This window comes from Colossoma macropomum, unplaced genomic scaffold (assembly GCF_904425465.1).
Source record: "Colossoma macropomum unplaced genomic scaffold, Colossoma_macropomum, whole genome shotgun sequence".
NCBI lineage: Eukaryota > Metazoa > Chordata > Actinopteri > Characiformes > Serrasalmidae > Colossoma > Colossoma macropomum.
The window spans coordinates 91,355-112,159 of record NW_023495934.1 but is presented as its reverse complement, the minus strand read 5'-3'; the positions used below and the strand labels follow the sequence as shown (position 1 = coordinate 112,159).

The 20,805-nt window shown below is 39.7% G+C and overlaps 1 protein-coding gene across 1 annotated transcript in view; it reads left to right on the top strand.

Moving 5' to 3' along the window:
- The window catches only part of LOC118803636 (selection and upkeep of intraepithelial T-cells protein 6-like), a 102,312-nt gene that overhangs the window by 51,135 nt on the left and 30,372 nt on the right, over nucleotides 1-20,805 (top strand). Inside the window, exon 11 of the mRNA XM_036564096.1 lies at nucleotides 15,791-15,964. Coding sequence (XP_036419989.1) covers nucleotides 15,791-15,964 — 174 coding nt within the window. The remainder of the gene's footprint in view (nucleotides 1-15,790; nucleotides 15,965-20,805) is intronic.

The following is a 20,805-nucleotide window of genomic DNA, read 5'->3' as shown; positions in this document are numbered from 1 at the left end:
AGCCAGAACTTATCCTTCCACCATCAGTAACAGTAGCATCCATTCGTTGGGAACTTGATGAAGAAATAGAACAGTCACTATCCAACATACCTACACCTGAGGGATGTCCGGAGGGGAAACTCTATGTCCCAGAAAGGTTTAGAGACAGGTTAATCACATGATCTCATTCTTTGCTGACAGCTCATTTCAGCTTGTTACTGGTGGGAGTCCCTTAGGCAGAATGTTCATAGATTTGTAGCTTTGTGTACTACATGTGCTCAAAGTAAGACTCCTTAATGTTACCTTCAGGAAAGCTCATGCCATTGCCTGTTCCAGCTCGTCCATGGTCACATTTAGCAATAGACGTCGTCACAGATCTACCCCCTTCAGATGGTTACACTACGATTCTCACTATTATTGATCGTTTCTCTCGCAGTGTCAAGTTCATTCCCTTTCCAGCCCTACCTAGTGCTATGGACACGGCTCTTGCCCTTCATTTGCACATTTTCAGACATTTCGGTGTTCTTGAGGATATCCTGTCAGACAGAGGTACACAGAGTCTTGAAAGCCTTTTTCGAACATTTAGGTGTAGGTCTCACCTCTGGCTATCACCCTCAGACTAAAGGACAGTGTGAGAGAACTAATCAGGAATTGGGAAAATTCCTCCGGTTGTACTGTTACAAGAATCCTAGAGACTGGTCCCAGTTCCTTCTGTGGGCCGAGATAGCTCAGAACTCCTTGGTAAACTCTACCATCAGCATTACCCCCGTTCCAGTGCATCCTGGGTTATCCTGGGTTATCAACCACACTTCCCTTTGGCTCACATGCTGAACAGGACTCCATTTCCCATGATGACACTGACTCTCACATGACTGCTAACCAGAGTCACATGACTTACACCTGTTCTCAAGCTCCTGATTATTGATGGTTTTCACCTGTGTCACAGCCTATATACACTCACCCAGTTGTATTGCTCTTTGCCAAGTTTTGACTAGCCTATTATCATTACAAAGCGTTCCAAGTCTGTATGTTCTCCGTGTTTTGACCTTTGCCTGTTTTTGACTCTGTGTTTTGCCTCTCCCATTTTGGATTTTGTTTTTCGGTCTGGATCTTTGCTTGTATTTTGACTTCGTCTTTTGGTATGCCCCTTTACTGTTTGTGTTATTTGCTGTTGCTGACCTGGACTGTTTTTGACTACTCCTTTGTTTCTAAGCCCTTTATTAAATTCTCCTTTCTTAATCTGCGAGTGTCTGACTTCTGTCCAGTCCTGACAGAAAGTCACAGCATACAGAGACAAGCTTTGAATATATGAACCTGGGTCTGTACAGGCATCTGTGTGTTTCTGTAAACAGAAATGAATATAAGGCCTTTGTACTTAACATGCCATTTGCTCAGATTTCAGTAAATTATACAATAAACCCGAATATCTAGATGATACAATGAGTTCCTGAGTACCACTTGTAATATAAGCAATGCTAAATTTAAAGGAAAAGGTGTATTTGTCACTATAGTCTACCATATTTACCACATTGCTCATATAGTGTCACTCAGATGTAGTCAGCATCTTCCAGAAATGTACTCAGATTGCAGCCTGAACAAAGCAATAAATTACAGAAATGGTTAACAGGGTAATCTACCCTAGGGCAACTGCTAGCATATTCAGTGGGAGCCACAGCAAAGATTTAGCACATTTCTCAGCCAACAGAAACACAACAAGGATAGTACCAGTCAAACGTTTGGACACACCTTCTCATTCGATTTGTATAATTTTCTACATTGTGAATTAATATTGAAGACATCAAAACTGTTAACAAACACAAATGGACTTATGTAGTTAACAAAAAGTGTGTAGTATGTTTTATACTTTGGAGTCTTCAAAGTAGCCATTTTATGCTTTGATGACAGGTTTGCACACTCTTGGCATTCTCTCAATCAGTTTCATGAGGTAGTCACATGAAATGGTTTTCAATGAATCCACTACTTTTCTAATATATTGTGGCAAGAACCACTCAACAAAGAGACATGACAGTAAAGAAATTCATGAAAATCTGGAAAATATGAAGAACTGTGAATGTTCTTTGAAGTGCAGTCACAAAAAACATCAAATGCTATGATGAAACTGGTTCTCATGAGGTTCATTAGAGTTACAAGCCTCAGAAACCACAACTTAATAGAGCCTCAGATTAAAACACACATAAATGCTGATAAAAGATGAGCAGGTAGTTTCTGCATGTGTGGTTCCCATTGTGAAGCATGGAGATGGGGAGGTGTGCTATAGACAAATTCAAGGCACACTTAATCAGCATAGCTACCACAGCATTCTGCTGTGACATGCCATGCCATCTGGTTTGCACTTAGCGGGACCATCATTTGGCATTAGGATAGTGACCCCAAACACAACTTCAGGCTATGTAAGGGCTATTTGACTAAGAAGGAGAGTGATGGAGTGCTGCGTCAGATGACCTGGCCTCCACATTCACCTGACCTAAACCCAACTGAGATGGTTTGGTATGAGTTGGACCACAGAGTGAAGGAAAAGCAGCCAACGAGTGCTCAGCACCTCTGGGAACTCCTTCAAGACTGTTGGAAAACCATTCCAGGTGAATACCTCATGAAGCTGTTTGAGAGAATGCCAAGAGTGTGCAAAGCTGTCATCAAAAAAATGGCTACATTGAAGACCCTAAAAAACATTGAATGAGAAGATGTGTTCAAACTTTTGACTGGTATTGTAAACTGCTATGCCAAAAGTCATGGGATAGCTGTAAGTAGTAAGTAAGTAAAGTTTATTTATATAGCGCTTTTTACAACAGGTGTTGTCACAAAGCAGCTTTACAAGGAAATGATCATTACAAAAAGAAAAGAAATCCGGGTCCAAGCCCCCATGAGCGTCGCCAGTGGCAACAGTGGCAAGGAAAAACTCCCTAGAGAGAACAGGAAGAAACCTTGAGAGGAACCAAGACTCAGAAGGGGAACCCATCCTCCTCTGGTCGACACCGGATAGTAAAACATTGTTAGTATAAAGTATTATAGTACAAAAACAGGGTAAAAGGAGAAACAAACAATTAATTTGAATAGTTTAGTTCATGCAGCAGCAGCAGCATCAGTGGGGTCAGGTTGTGGGGGTGAGGTTTGCACGACGAGCAGTGGCACCCGATCAAGGCAGAAGAGGCAGCAGCATCAGACGCACAGGATGGGCAGCTGTTCAACTCGGCAAAGGAAAGAAAGGAAAAACACAGAGTCAGTTCTGTAATGGGTGATTGATTAATTTGAATTAGTTTAAATGATTGGTTCAGGTGAATAATTTTGATTAGTTCATGTAGCAACAGCAGTAGTATAAGTGGGGTCAGGTTGTGAGGGTGAGGTTTGTACGGCGTTGTACAGCAGGAGGCTCAATGTTGGTAAGCCGGTCCAGAGGGCTGGCGAGCAGTGGCACCCGATCAAGGCAGAAAAGGCAGCAGCATCAGAACGCACAGGATGGGCAGCTGTTCAGCTGGTGGCATCTGGGGTTCACTAACTGTTTTGTTCTCGGTTAGTTTAGAGATTGTGCTGAAAAGTAATCTAGGATTATTCTTATTGTTTTCTATGAGAGAGGAGAGATAAGCTGAGCGTGCTGTAGCAAGTGCTCTTCTATAGTCTATAAGGCTCTCCTTCCAGGCGGACTGGAACACTTCTAGCTTAGTGAGGCGCCATTTTCGCTCTAGTTGTCTGGCGGTCTGTTTTAAAGCCCGAGTGTGGTCATTATACCAGTGGGCGAGTTTTTTCTGCCTTACTATTTTACTTTTTAATGGAGCCACACTATCTAGAGTAGATCGAAAATTATCCTCTAAGAGCTTGGTCATAGTATCTAACTCAGTAGGATTAGATGGACAGCTGACAGAAGCTGATAATTTTGGAAGGTTTCTAATAAAGCTACCAGCTGTGGAAGGAGTTATCGTCTGCTTGACACAATAACATGGCGATGAACGCACATTACCACTAATTTGAATTTTTTAAGAGATTAAGTAATGATCTGAGACTGCTGTGCTCTGGGGGAGAATGGCTAAGTTATCTATGTCTACACCAAAGGTCAGTATTAAGTCCAGAGTGTGGTTGTGGTAGTGTGTGGGCCCCTTTATGATTTGGGTGAAACCTATGGAGTCTATAATAGATGTAAATGCCTTGCTTAGTGCATCTTGAGGATTGCCAAAGTGGATATTAAAATCTCAGACAATTATTATTTTATTTGAAAGCATTATTAGACTTGACAGAAACTCTGTAAGAACTGAGAATACGGCCCTGGTGGCCTGTAGACTGTAATTAGTGCAACGGAATTTTAATTTGTTCCTTGATCACTTATATTAAGAAAAAGAACTTCAAAAGAAGAGAATTTATAGCCTACTTTCTGGCTCACGCCTAAAGCTTTAGTATGGATGGTTGCTATACCTCCACCTCGGCCGCTTAAACGAGGGCTATGTGCATAGCTGTAGCCTGTGGGTGTGGCTTCGTTTAGACTGAAGTATTCATCTGTATGTAAATTCATTATGAAGTGGTAGTACCTAGGGCACGGCCTGGGAACCCTTACACCTGTATGAGTTGTGAGGTGTTATCTTGTGGTTGAACCAGTGCGCTTATAGCAAGGTGACATGAATTATTGCAGTCCAAATGAGGCATGATAGTGGGTGCCAGACTTTTGGCAGATTTAACATTCCTTGATCCACAGTGTCCCGTGTGTACTGGGAAAACATCATAGAAGGCATTACCACCCACAGTGGACAGCACAGTAGCTGCCCACGGGTGCTTAATGATTGTGACTAGTGGCATCTGGCTAGAATGGTCTGTGCGCACAGACAAGTGATTCTGGCAGAAATCAGATCTGCATTCCTTGCATGAGGCCACACATGCATATCCCACAGGTCAGTGCAGTGGATAAGGGAGCAGAAGACCCACCAGAGTGCCTCTGTTAACACCATGACACTGGACACAGCTCCTCACCTGGGCTTGTGAGGTTGGCAGCATGTGGCCTGGTCTGCTGAGTCATGGTACCAGTTATTCCAGGCTGATGGAAGGGTTTGTGTGTGGCACAGACCCCATATAGCCATGGACCCCAGTTGTCAACAAGGCACTGTGCAAGCTGGTGGTGGTTCCATACTGGTGTGGGGTGTGTTTTCATGGCATGGGTTGGGTCCACTGGTCTGCCTGAACATGTCATTGACCAGTGACTGCTATGTTCCACTGCTTGGTGGTTATTTTCAGCCCTTAATGGACTTCATGTAGCCCTACAATGATGAAATATTATTGGGATTATTAGAATAGTGCACCGTACAATCAGGCCCAAGTTGTCCAGAAATGGTTCAAGAAGCATTCTGGTAAGTTCTGACAAATGGCATGGTCTGCATGTTCACCCAACGTGAGCCCAATTGAGCATTTATGGGATGTGCTGGAGAGGTCCATTCGCACCCGAGATCCTGCACCTACAAACACCACAGAGCTGTGGATGGCTGTCCAAATGGCATGGCTCAACATCCCTCCAGACATCTTCCGCCCACTTGTGGAATCCATGCCACGTCGAGTTACTGCATTTGCTGGGTTAGAGGGGGTTCTACACAATGTTAGACCATGTCCCTTGACTTTTGGCATATAAATGTATAAAAAATTACTGCAATATGAGTTACTGTGACTGAACACATAACACACAGACACCACAGTAACATGCATGAGTGTCCTCCAGTAAGTAGTGTGCTGAACCTCCAATCGTGCTGTGAGTTGGTAGTGCCTTATAATTAACATACCGGTTGCTTCCAATTTGCGGTTTCAGGCTTTCTAGGTAAGGTTATCCTCACAAGCAACAGTGATGTGCTCTGCAACAAGCAACAATAATGATCCCACATATAGAAGTAAACCCACAGAGGAATGGCTCAAAAGGAAGAAATGGAGGGTTGTGGAATGGCCCAGTCAAAGCCCAGATCTGAACAAGACAAGCAAGAAGTCCCTTAAACATTGCACAGTTGAAACAATTCTGTATGTAGAAATAGATAACTTCTTCCAGTAGATGTCAAAACCTGGTAGACAGTAAGAAACGCCTACATCAACAAATAACCTTTGTTTATGCTAAAAGGGGCAGTACCAGTTAGTGAAGCCTGGGGTGTACTTACTTTTAGTATTTTAAAATTCACCATGGAGACAGGTCAGGACTGCAGGCAGGCTAGTCCAGCACCCTGTCCTTCCTCAGCCATGCCTTTGTAATGTGTGCATGATGTGGTTTTGCACTGTCTTGTTGAAATATGTAAGACAGTGCTCCAAAATCTTTACTTCCTCTGTACTTTTCAGCAATTGTGGTGCCATTACAGAAGTGTAAGTTATCTGACTTCTGATCATGGTTAACACAAGGCTTCCATTTGGCACAGTGACCTTTTAACTGTCATTTGCAGATGTAACTATGTTATTGTAGTATTGTAGTGCTTGGCAAAGGTTCGCCAAAGTAATCCTGAGCCCATGTGGTTATATCACTTGACAATGATGGCTTTGGATGCAGTGCTGTCTGAGGGATCGATAAGCAGTTATTAAGCTTAGGCTTGCACCCTTTATGCACTGAAATTTCTCCAGATTCCTTGAATCTTTTAAGCATTGTAGTGGGTGAAACATCCATCTTTCTTTGAGGAACATTATTTTTAAACAGTACAATAATGTTCTCATGCATTTGTTGGCAAACTGGCATCCTAGCCCATCTTTGCCCCTAAAGTTCTAGGCCTTTCCTGAGTGCTGCTTTTGTACCAAACCATGCTTACAATCACCTGTTGGCATTACTTGTACACACAATGTGTTCTCAGCTCAAACCATGAAACAAAAAAAGAAAGTAATAAAATAATTATTCAGTCATTTTTAATTGTCGTAAAAAATCTTATTTTCTCAGTATAATGATATAATAGTGCTTATTTGCATGGAAGTTCTTAGTAGATAAGCCACTAAAACAGCCACACCCACCTAAGCCCAGTGGCATCATCCGCCCTGAGCTTCCGGTGCTGCTAAATCATTTTTAACCAGACAACATATAACAATAGCATATGACACGCTTTAACCCCCCATTAAACCCCACTCTCATCATGCAGGGTCTCATTCAGTGGCACGTTGACCCACTCCTCAAAGAAAGAAAGAGAGATATATTATAGAGTGAGAAAGAGTTTGTGACGCAAAAAGAGTGTGTACGTAAGAAAAAATTCATGAGAAGAGAGTGCATGAAATTTCTGTTAAAAAGGCAAATCTACTACACTGTATAAAACAATAATTGTTTTAATTTATAAAAGTAAGTAAACTGCCTGTTTCCAGATTTCATTCAACAACAAATAGTACAAGTAACAGAACAACGATCAAGTGTGTTACATTCTGTTTCAAAAAGTGTTTTCACTCATTTCTTTTTTACAATTTTGTTTATAAGACACGCCAATCAACATTGCTGAATCACTGCATTTGTTGAGGTGTAAATCCTCACACTGTAAAAAAAATCTCTGTAAAACATTTGCTCACATTTGCTACTGTGCATCTGCCACTGAAGTCACAGAGCTGAATAGTTGCTTGAAAACATTTCTGAAGGGAATTCAAAAGGCTTAGGAGAAACTAAGAATATTGCATTTCTTGAATTGAATTTCTGTTGATTGATCTGAGAAACTAGCATTGGCATACTGGCAACAGTCTGGAGACTGAGGTCAGCTTCTTATTTGCCAGCTTTTTTGTTCAAATTTTTCTGTTCCACCTTAAATGGTGCAGCAGTTATTAGTAGAGGTCTGCACAGGACTGGTTTTTCCCATGATATTTCATCCTGCTTCTGCCGAAAATCTGAATCATTTTTCCTGTTCCTGCCCGCAACCGAAACGATTTGTCCTGCTCCCGCCTGCGCAGTCCCGCGCACGTCCAATATTTCGCAGAGTCTAATCACAAACATATTATTCTCTGCTGAAATAACACAGCAGTCATGGTCATCAGGCTCACTGTAAGTAACTTCACCAAAGGCCATTTATTCCCAGAAAACAAAGAGCAGAAAATAAACCACAGAGCAGTTACTTTTGGTGTTTTGCTGGGCAGTCTTGGCCGTTAGTCTGAAGGCTCTGCCCTCTCTGTAACACCTGATTCACACATGCTGCCTCTGCATGGAAGAAAAACTGTCCCACAACATCACGGGGGTATCCTTTGGTAACGTTTATGGTTAGACACAATAGGCTTTTTCCTGACATATAGGTTCTTTTAAATTGTGGATGGCATTAGAAGGTTTGGAAACTGCATAGTCAGCTGTAGCTGTGGCCTGGAAAAGAAAAAAATACTCAGATACCAGTAACAGGGCTTCAGTCCTTCATTTCTATTTTTGCTCATATCTTGATCAGTTGGAATAAACATTGACCATTCTTTAAACAAATGTTTCTTATCCTGCCTCTAGTGACCCACAACACAGCATTGTTCAAGCACTCCTTTACTCAACACAGAGCAGTTGTTCACCAGGAGCAGGATCAGGAAACACTGCTTTAAACACATTTTACAAAGTTTATCAAGCTTATAATAATGAATCAAAATTACTGTAGCCAAAATATGTAATACTGTTATGTCTTACTGTCAATATCTTAAACATTTAATTGTACAAACCTCATGTTTTAAAGAAAAGTTAATGAAACATTTTTTTCTGATGGCCCCTGGAGATGATAAACCACAAAAATGCCAGATGTTTTTTTTTTAATGAGAAATTGACTAAAAATATAATACAATGTTAGAATTCAGCTAAAATACTTTGGTTTTAGATCTCAAGCAACAAATAACAATCAACAAAATCTGAGACAAGCACCGAAATATCTGAATTGACATGGAATGACTATTTTTTTTTCTTCCAAATTGAAAGCACTTATTTGAATACTTACCTTACACTGATTCAAGATGACTTGCAGCAGCAGCAGGTCTGGCAGAGTAGGTTCCTGTCATTGACTTTCTGGAGGTGCTTGGTTTTGACATTTCTGGCCTTTTTCCATTTTGTTGGGTCAAATCTGTGATGTCTTCTTTACTACAGCAAGTTCTTTTAAGGGAATCACAGGCAGTGTCGCTGAAGCACCATTGTCATCACTGGCAAGGACCTTATAAAAATTATGCAACCAATTAAGCTTAATCTATGTTTTAAGTTACAGTGTCAATGTGCCATGTTCCCATAATCAACAAGATAACATACATTGAGAAATTCATGTCTGTAGTCCAACTGCATAAAGCAACATTTATCAAGCATGTTAGCTGCATATGGCCCAAATATAATGCTAGTTCAGTGAGTACATAATGGACAGCACAGACGGAGAAACCATAAACCAAGCTTACCTTAAATCCACTTCTCATTCATAGAAATTTACCTTAAAACAGCTGCAGATCTTATAACATCCATTCCCTGTAATCATCATTTTGCATGCTTCTTTTACTGAAAGGCACTCTTGCTAGTTTGTGGTTCAATGTCAAAAGCCACAATTTCCATGTCTTTGCATCATTAAGGAATCAGTGATAATATACTGGACTACGCCTAGATTTCTTTGTACTATTTACAGAAAATGGAACACAAGACAATAGTTTTATAGCTTTATCATTATTTGAGGTGATACTTCTAGCTAACAGTCTTACAGTTATGAAACTTTTAGATATGCTAAAAAAAAAGAAACACAATACCTGTGCAGTGACATTTTGAACACACCCTTTGTGGTCAGCTCCTCAAAGCAAAATAGTACTACAATGCAGGATGTTATACAGATGGTAATGCTGTTTTCATTTTTTAGCAAGTAAACAGAACAAAGCAAATAAATTAAGATTTTGACATATATTTATGGAGATGAGTTTGGTAAAAATTAAGCCCCAGCATTTGTTAACAATGTTAGGCTAGTATCTCCTGTTCAAACCTACAGAAGCAGATGTCAGATACAACACATCTTGTCTGATTGACTATTTGGCTCTACTGTTCCTTTTTGAGTGTAGTTCAAAACAGTTGTATCGTGTTACCTACTCATAATGTACTACAACCAGCATGAGACAGCTTACTGTTAACTAGCACATTGATGGCATAGTATCATGTAACATTATTAAGAAATTAGCTGGTACATTACTCTGTTTCATTGACTGTATAAGCAGCGTACTTCCCTGATAGATAGGGTTTGGTAGAGACCATTTTTGTAATGTACTTTTAATCTATGCTGAATGTATACAAGAGGAAAAACCCGCGGAGAGACAGAGAGAGGTAAATGAAATAACATCAATGCAAAACCACCTGATTAAGTACAGGTTTCACATGCATTTTCAGCTCTATTTTCTGAAGTTAGCAGTTGGTGTAATACAGATATTCCACAGTTAGGTTATTTGCTTATTTACTATGTGAATGAAATCACTTTTCTGCACAGTGGACCTTGCTTAAACTTTGATCCTAGGTACGGTTCTGGCACCAAGGTATGAATTCAAAGCTTCAGCTGTGATGAAAAGATGTACCTAGGGGTGTGTAAAAGTGAGATTCCATCCCTAACAGAATATCATGTGTTGTTTTCTACTAATTTCCAAAGCCATGTAACAAGATCACAGAAGTAACAAAGACATCATAAATGGACAGATAAGAATAAAAATAAATAGATACATAAAAAAATAAATTAATAAATAACAAACACAGACAGCGGGCCATCAAAAAATTGTCCAGAAGTGTTGAAAAAGAAAAATTCAGTAATGGCAGGGTCAGACACGGGCCGGCACCAATCTAAACCTCTTTCAAAGTATCAATGAAGGATCCCCAAGTATCCCAACATATATATATATATATATATATATATATATATATATATATATATATATATATATATATATTGTGTTTTTGATTCACTAGAATGCAGTTGTTCCATTTGTATCATAAAAATCATCTCTTTTAACCATCTAGTGAAGCAATGTGCATTTGGGGTTTTCCACACCAAAAGAGTAACTTTTTTTAGCTATGACCATACCAGCTATCAAAGCCTGCTGTTGTGTATAGGAAAAGGAAGTGATTGTGTCCGAGCATCCAAAAAATTACCACACTGTGATCAGGAGAGATATTTTTCTTAAACATTTTTGAAACCCACTGAAAAATTTGAATCCAATAATCATGTATCTCAGGGCAGAACCAGAATAAGTGTGATAGAGATCCCTCAGAAATATGACACCTTTCGCATTGTGGGGAAACCGAGCTGTATATTTTACCTAGTCAAGATTTAGAGTAATAGAATCTATGCAGAACCTTAAACTTAATAAACCTTAACAAATGAGGCTATACTTTGAATTTATAGAGCAAGAGTGTATTCTAGATAAGCTCTCCTCCCATATTTCCTTAGACAGTGTCTCGTTCAGCTCATTGGACCATGGTTTTTTAAGATGAGTAGTATTCACAGTCATTGTGAAAATGAAGACAAAACAGTAAACTAAATGCCTGGATTTAGGATTGGAGAGAAAGCGTTCATACAGAACATGCTCCTTTAGTTTGGTTAAAAACTGTGGGATATTTTCTTTAACATAATGTCTAATTTGCAAACTTCTAAAAAAATATGAATGCGGGAGATTAAATATGGATTGGCGTTCAGTGAAGGAGGCAGATATATCATCTTAGTAAACGTCTCTGAGGCACTGAAGTCCTTTTCCCTCCAGGTGGAGAACACATCATCTAATTGAGATGGAATAAAACAATGGTTGTGAGTTATTGGAGTGTAAATGGAAGTCTGAGGTAGAGAGAGGAAATTTTATATTTGACTTAGGATCTTAAGAGAACTTTGAATAACACAATTGTTGCCAATTAGTTTAGTTGAGGGTTTTGATTTTGAGAAAAGTAAGACAGGAAGAGAGGACTTTGATACTGACAAATCTTCAGTTCTCAGCCACAGTGGAGAGGTCTCCAATCAAGAATCATCTGGAATACCCCATTGCCAGAATTCAAGTGCCCTGGCATATGCTGCCCAGTAATTCTTGAACACAGGCAGGCCCAAGCCACCAACTGCAATGGGTTTTTGAAGATGAACTTTTTGAAATTCTCAGTGTCTTGTAAGCCCAAACAAATGGAAAAATAATTGCATCTAATTGTTTGAAGAAAGTTGTAGAAAGATGAATAGGGATATTCTGAAAAAGAAATAAAACTCTTGGAAGAACAACCATTTTAATAGCATTAATACATCCAATCATTGACAAAGGAAGTAATCTTGAAATCTCAATTTTTGCTTTGAGTTTATCAATCATGTTTAAAAAATTCAATTTAAACAAGTGATTAGGGTTTCTTGGTATCCTAATACCAAGATATGTAAAGTGATCACTAATTTAAGGGTAAGGAGCTTAGGAAATTGGGGCTAAGGTTCTTAGTAATGGGCATGAATTTGCTTTTACTCCAATTGATTGTACCCTCAAAGTTTACTAAATGAATCAGTGTAGTTCAGTAAGTTAGGAACAGAAAATACAAGGTTAGATACACATAATAGCAATTTGTCTGCATATAAATTCACAAGGCTTTCTACATTTCCCAATTTAATACCACAAATATTTGGATGACTCTTTATCCCTATTGCCAGTGGTTCTAGATAAAATAAGATAAAACATTCTTATCCATGCAATAAAGGAATCACCAAAACTAAATCTCCTAAGCACCTCGAGCATAGGTGGCCATTCTATCTGATTAAATGCCTTTTAGGCATCAAGAGAAGTAATGGCAGCTGCAGTGTCTTTTGGTAAATCTGCATATAGGATGTTAAAAAGTAGGCACACATTACTAAATGAGAACCTGCCTGGGATAAAGCCGGTTTGGTCTGGGTGTATAATTTATGAAATATACTTTCCCAGCATAATTGATAAAACCTTAGTTAATACTTTTTGATCAAAATTTAAAAGAGCGATGGGCCTATAAGAAGCAGGGTAAGTATCATCTTTCCCTTTTTCAGACACCGAAAATCAGAAAATCAAATTGTTTCTACAGGTGTCTGGTAATTAAGGAAGATCCAAAATATTTAAAAAGTTGTTTTAGTCTGAATATGTTGCCTGAGGTTTTGTATAATATAACGCTGAATAAAGTTTTCTAAAGTAATAATTGATCTGCTTTGGGTCAATTGTCAGATCACCCAATTTTGATTTAATTTTGTGAATTGCCTATTTAGTTTGTATTCCTCTTAGTTGTCTTGTGAGCAGCCTCTCTGGTTTTTCTCCTAGCTCGAAATGTTTCTTTTTTAATTTAAGCAAAAGATTTATAAGGGTTTTTTCAATCTCTAAAAGTCTGCTATGGAGCATTTTTTTCTTCTGAGACTCAAAGGATATAATATGTCCTCTCATTAATGCCTTAAAGGTTTTCTACAAAACAGAGTCTGAGACTTCTCCATTATCATTGGTTTAAATGAATTCATTGCGTTTTGTTGTCATGTACTGGTTAAACGATGCGTCTTTAAGTAAAAGTGGGTTAAAGCACCAGCAGTGATTTTATTTAGACATAGTTCCTTTGAGCTGGAGGGTGACTGGACAATGATCAGATATCAGAATATTGTGATATTTAGTTCTGTGAATATTAGATGCAAGTTAAGAGCTAATTAGAAGATAATCAGTCCTTGTGTATGACTTATGAACATCAGAGTAAAAAGAATAATCTCTATGTGTGGGGTGTTGCAGTCTCCAAATATCTATCATGTTTCTAGATTTTGTTAGAATATTTAACACTTTTACTGATCCCATAGTGAGTGGTGGTCTCTGAGAGAGTCTATCTTTGTATGAGTCTAGATAACAGTTAAAATCACCACCCATTATGACATTCATGGCATTGCCATCTGGAATAGCATCAAATAAATTATGAAACAATCCAGGATCATCAAAGTTTGGACCATACACATTGATCATAGTTAAAGGAAAGGAATTAATGTGCCCTGATATTATTTATCTGTCATGTGTATCTGCAATCATGGAATTAAGGTGAAATAAAATGTTTTTGCAAAAAAGTACAGCCACACCTCTGGCTTTAGAAGTAAATGGTGCCTAATAGACTTGAGACAGCCAGTTGGCCCTGAGTCTGCATTGCTAGCCTGGACAGATATGGAAAAGAAAATCAAAGACAGCCCATTAAGATAAATGAAAACAAACAGGATCAAAATAGACAGAAAACATACCATTAGATATATAACACCCCAGTTAGCTCTATAAAGAGCCTACAACTAGCCAGAACAGTTTCGCTACCCTCTGCAACTGACTATGTATGAAAAACATCATCTCTAGAGCAAACAAGTAGTTAAACTAGAGAAGTCACAGAGAGACAATAAAAGTCAATGGTGGCCGATGCTTCATTACCTTCACTTCAGTTCAGTGTCTATGAATTTCATAGCTTCTGCAGGAGAGGGAAAGAGCCTGAGTTGGCCATTGTGCTGAACAGAAAGCTTCGTAGGAAAATAGAGAGTGTGGCTCACCTCTAGCTCTCTCAGAACTCACATCATGAACTTCCTTCGCTGCTCCATCACTTCAGCAGTGTAATCTGGAAAGATGTACACTTTATAATCCAAGTTGCGTCCCCTCCTAAGTCATAGTTTTCCAGGTAGAAATGCACTGGCGATGAATGTGTGGGGCTTTGCCCCCTTTGTTGGTTTCGGCTGAAGAACATGGTGAGCCCGGTCAATGATCAAGTGTTCCTGGAAGTGTGTGTCGCCACAGTAGTTTAGGAATCAGGGCAGCAATGAATTCAGTTGGCTTTCCTTTTTCCTTCCCTTTTGGAATGCCGACTATTTTAACGTTGCAAAGTGACCGGCCCTTTAATTCATCGACTTTTATCTTAGGTGCTTTGTTTGCCTTCTGGGTGTCAGCGAGGGCCACCTCAAGGGAGCTAATATGGGCCTCGTGGTCTCGCCCCTCAATAGCCTCTGTCCTCTCTGCAAATGCCTGCATTGTTGTTTGCAAGGATTGTAAGGACTGTTCCAATTTGTTAAACCTCTCATTGATAGTTTGCAAAATCTTACTCGATATTTTCTCACATATCAGTGATAGCTCTTCATCAGACTGATGGCGGCTAGCATCCTGGCTAAGAGAATTGTCATGGCCGCCGCTGCCTCCTAGGGTTCCTTCAAGTGCTTGGATGTTTTTGGCAGCATTACAAACCCGTGGATTGCAGTCGAGGGCCGGTGATTGTCAGTGATAGACGCGAACATATAAAATGAAATGAGAGACAGGGAGAAAATTAAGTTTTAAAAACTTGGCACAGAGGATCTTAGAAAAACATGTCTACTCCATTGTGCTGCTCTCTATTGCTTTGAATTAGGGCAGAAGTGTTGGAAATGTATAATGATGACTGCATTGCTGTCAGTAATAGGCTATAGTCTAATGTTACGATATTGCGATACATGGCGAGCTTGGAAATTGTATCTACCAAACACCAACTGATCCATTTATTATGTGCACCTCCTTATTTCTACATTCTTTGTCCATTTTCTCAGCTCAACAAACTGCAGCTATAGAAGACCTACTGTCTCTGACTTTACACCTAAAAGGTGGACCAACAAGGTAGAAGTGTCTAATAGAGTGGACACAGTGTCTAAAAACTCCTACAGCACTGCTGTGTCTGATCCACTCGCACTGGCGCAACACACTCTATCACACCATTGCCATGTCAGTGTCACTGCAGTGCTGAGAACGACCCACTACCCAAATAGTACCTGCAACAGATGGACTGTAATTGTGGAACTACAAAGTGAGGTCTTGTAAGGTCCAATCTGTTACTCATTACTTCATTGTGTGTGTGTGTGTGTGTGTGTGTGTGTGTGTGTGTGTGTGTGTTGAGCTGTAAGTGTTATTTTTTTTCTTTTTTTCTCTGCAGGCTGGCTATCTGCAAGATTACAGAGAAAGGCTGTGATGCTCTGATTCAAGTTCTACAGTCAAACCCATCACGCCTGAAAGAGCTGAATCTGAGCTGTAATAAACTAGGAGATTCAGCAGTGGAGAAGCTCTCTAAACTACTGGAGGATAAAGACTGTAAACTGGAGAAACTACAGTAAGTTACTGACTTTCTGTCCTAATGTCCACCTAAACTTAATGGTTGAAGTTGTTGTAAGTGTTCATTTAAAATCTTTTGTTGTTAGTTGTCTCATTGCTGTAAATAGCCTTTTGTTCAGCAAATAAAGCACTTTACAAAAACAAAAAATATATTGAAAATGAAATGTAAATGCTTATATTACGGAAAAAAAAAAATTGCCAATAGGGTAGGCAAATTTTACTTAGTAAGATTTCTACAGATAAGCAATAATATCTAGGTCTTCAAATCACTAAATGTCTTAAAATTAGTATATAAAGATGTAAATAAAGCATTTTAAACTTGATCATAACATTCAGTTTCAATGCAATAATAAAACATATGCACTCTATGTAAGACAATTTCTCTCATCCAACCATCTCGGCAAGACTATATTGCTAGTAATTCAAGACTCAAAATATTGCAATTCATACTCAGGTAAAGCCATCATAAGCCAAGTTGGCTTATCAAAGAAGCAACAGAAAATCAAAATGGTGCTTTAATTTTTTTATTAACTTTAACAAGTGTGTTATCAAGACAGCGTGATTTGAATACACCACAAGTGTACTAATAGGTCAGCTTTATCTGAATACACCGCAACAAGCATATTTAGGCAGCTTCTGAGATTTCTAGCAAAGAATGTAAATCCCAGATTTCAAGGCTTTCAGACTAAAGTCTACACCATTAACATAACTGCCTGGTCTTCATGTGCTGTCTTTAAATTTAAAAAAGAGACTACTGAAACATGGAAAAAAAATTTCTGTCTTGAATCCTGACCTGCCTTAAAACTAAGAGTACATTTTCCATTCATCTTCACTGAAAATGAAAACTAATTAGCAAACTATTTCCATTCTGACAGTGCTCTTATGTAAAATGCAGTAGAATCATGTTAATAAATTACATCACCTAACGCTTCAGTTTGCAACACAGACAGAAGGGTGACAGTGCACTAGGAATATGCATAATAATGCTGAACATTAATTTGCAAACTTTCTCCAGTTTCTTTGGTGGTGCAACCCCTGGTGGGAACAGTGCTGAAAGGCTTCTGAATCTCTGTGGTTGATGCAATGTCTTACTGAAACTGAATTTTTTAAAATTCCCTCTTACCCACTATCAAACTCTCTCACACTCGCTATCAAACCTCTTACACACATTATCAAACTCTCTCACACTCACTATCAAACCTCTTACACACACTATCAAACTCTCACTGTTTTTATGCAATATTGTTATGAAGTACTTTTATGACTCGAAAGTGCATCACTGCGTAGTACACTCTGTCACACTCACTATCAAACTCTGTCACACACACTATCAAACTGACACGATCACTATCAAACTCTCTCACACTTACCTTCACTCTTACACACACACACACACACAACCTCTTACACACACTATCAAACTCTCTCACACTCACTATCAAACCTCTTACACACTAGGGGTGGGAATCTCTAGGCACCTCACGATTCAATTCGATTACGATTCAGAGGGCTGAGATGCGATTATAAAATGATTATCGATGCAAGTAGTTATTAACCCCGGTAAATGTCAAAATGATTTATGAGTTATGCGTGACATCACATGTGAAATATGTGAAGTATGTTCCCAGGGGGTTGATGTGTATAAACGGGGGACCCCCGTTCTGCTAAGCGTGACTAATAATTGAACAGGTGTCGTGGTGTTTTTCTCCTCACAATACTATAAAAACTGGCCGAGAGCCATAATAGTTGTAAAAAGTTGCTCATTATGGACCAGTTTGCGAGCAATTACAATACCCCTGCTGGGGGTGAAGCTGAGGTGATAAACTTATCGACCGACTCCGAGTACGAGTCTGACACCGAATCTGCGAGAGGTACGATGTTTCTCACAGATTCTGACGAATCATCCACAGTGGAGGATGGTGTTGTTCGGAACACCCCAGAAAAGGATGCGCCAAACTCAGCTGTCGTTCAGGAAAGACCCAGCGTGATCGTGTGGCGATCTTTCAGCAGCACAGGTTCAGACGAATCACTCAGAGCGGGGGCGGTGGATGAAGTTATTTATATCACCCCTGAAAAAGATGCGACAAACTCGGCGGCGGTTCAAGAAAGACCCAGCGTGATCGTTTGCAACGTCACCAACTGTGTCAACTGTATCACCGCCACGGTCCGCTCACCACCGCGAACAGACAATGTTTTCATTTCGGACGACGAGGAGGAGGAGGAGGAAGAGATTCCGGGGGTTTGTCAGCCATGACCCGGTGACCGTGTTTGCAACACGCCGAAAGTCGGTGCCAACACAGGTGACGGACCGTTGATCGCAGATTACAGCCCGGTCTCCGATTACGAGGAGCGAGTTGATGAGTCGAGAGTTTCTGCTAATTTGACGTCAACGATGAGATCTGTTTTATTTAACGACAACGCTGTATCTTTTTTTGATGAGAGGATACAGAACGACGACTATGACCATGTTGCGACAAACGGAAGTGTGAACTTTCTAAACGTCGAAGATCCGGTCAATTTGTTTGAACTTGAAACTTTAGTAGACAGAACTTTTCGCTGCGACTTCATTCAATAGAATGAGTATTGCTCAGCAAAACGATACAGGAATATTGACCGAAGCTGAGGATGGATTACCGTCGCAGAACGAATGGGATTTATCGGATTTTACCTCACACGCTGACGATGGAACGAATCAGGATGTTTTTATGCAGCATATCAACGCATCGACTTTGGGGGAGTTACCACCGCAGAGCGAAGGACACGCGTCACACATTAACGATGGAGCAAATGGGAGCGCTTTGACGGGGTGTGAACGGAGGTGTCAGGCGGCAGACCCTGAAATTCACGCAGAAGACCTTTCGATCAGCAGGCCCTCCACAAGCGGGGAGGGGGATGGGGTGAGGGAGAGATACAGACCCATGTTTAATCACAGTGAATACAATTATCAAATAAATTTATCGGATCTAGGTACAGGTTTGAATTTAATTCAGTTCACGCAGGCTCTGCACAACCAAGTAGACCGTTTGTTACAAAAAGCCAGACAGGTTTCACAAGGGGATGACATTATCCAAATAAGTTTGAAAGGTGAAAGTCTTTTCTAGCCCGTGATATTTCAAACTAACACAGAGGAGCTGAACGCTGAACATTTTCTGAATTACGTAGAATCGGTTGTTCAGTCCAATAAAAAACTGTTAAGCGACAAATCACTCACACTGAACATTCAGATAGTGAGAAACTTTCGAGGCGGAATAGATTATTCCAGAATGATAAACAGTATTTTGTCATCGGAAATACTTACAAAAAAAAGTAGACATTTAGTTATATTTTTAAACACTTACCAAAATTCCTGCTTCGCGTGTTATTTGACGGGTGTGATGAAACCGGGTTTGACCCAAAGCGAATGTCAAAAGGAAGCTCTATTACTTTTAAATTGGTTAAATATTTCACCGGAACATTTAGTTTCATTTAACGACGTGACTTGATTCGAACAGTTTTTAAATGTCAAAATTGTGATTCTTTACAGAGTAAACAATGGTGGTTCGTTTCAGACTTTCCAAACGCATGAACAGCCGCACGAGAAGACCTATTACCTTCTTTTGCTAAACAATCATTATTATGGTATTTTGAATTTAAAAGGTTTTCTCGGTGTTAAACGTGTGCAAAGCCTGTCACAAGCCGTATTCGCACAGTAAATACATGCACCGCTGCGATGTGCGAGGTGCGCGGAGTGTCTTAGATTCTGCAGATCACAGGATTGTTTTTCACACCACAAACGAATGGGATATTGTGATAAGGTGAAACGGTGCGAAAACTGTAATCGCTCATACATAGTGACGACCAAACTCTACAAGTGTCCCTGGACCACGTGTAACATTTGCAAGTTGCCTTTAGCCGAGAAAGAGGATCCCTCTAAACACCAATGTTTTATCAGACCCACTTTGCCGAGGCCGTGAACACAGAAATATGTATTTTTTGACGTAGAGTCCCGTTTTACGGAACAAAACGAGCACGCGGCGATACATATACACACCGTCACGTATGAAGGTCGAAATTGGTGCGCCACGGGTCGCGACTGCATAGCAAAGTTTTTTAAGCGTTTTAGAAAAAACAGATACAAAAAGTATACATTTATCGCTCACAACAGCAGCGGTTATGATTCGTATTTTATGCTAAATTACCTAACAAAATAGTACCGCATCTCATTACTCAAGGAAATAAAATCTTATGCATGACCGATATTTTTTTCAAACAACGTTACATAGACAGCCTGAGCTTCTTCCAAATGAAACTGGCTGATTTACCCAAAAGTTTTGGTTTTGAAAATGAGAAAAAGGGTTATTTTCCTCATTATTTTCACACAAAAGATAATTTGTGTTATGTTGGACGTTACCCGAAACCTGATATGTACGGATATTCACAAATGGCTCCTACGGAGCGGACTGAATTTATAAACTGGTACGATTCTGTAAAAAATGGTGTGTTTAATTTAAAAAAGGAACTGTACCAATATTGTAAGAATGATGTGGTTATTTTAAGAAAAGCCTGCATGATATTCATGATATTCAATTTGAATATTCATTTTTCAAATTGCAGTATACAGTGGTTAGAGTTTGTCAAGTTCAAGGAGAACGTTTTTATCCAACATGCGCTGAACATGGGGGAAAAGAAAGTTGGATCTATTTTTGTGGACGGGTTTTGCGAACGGACCAACACCGTGTTTGAATTTCTGGGCTGCGTGTTTCACGGGTGTCCGAAATGTTCGGACCCTAACGCCGAGAACCCTCTGACCGGTGAGTTACAAGGTGAACTTTATCAACGCACCACGGAACGGTTGGAATA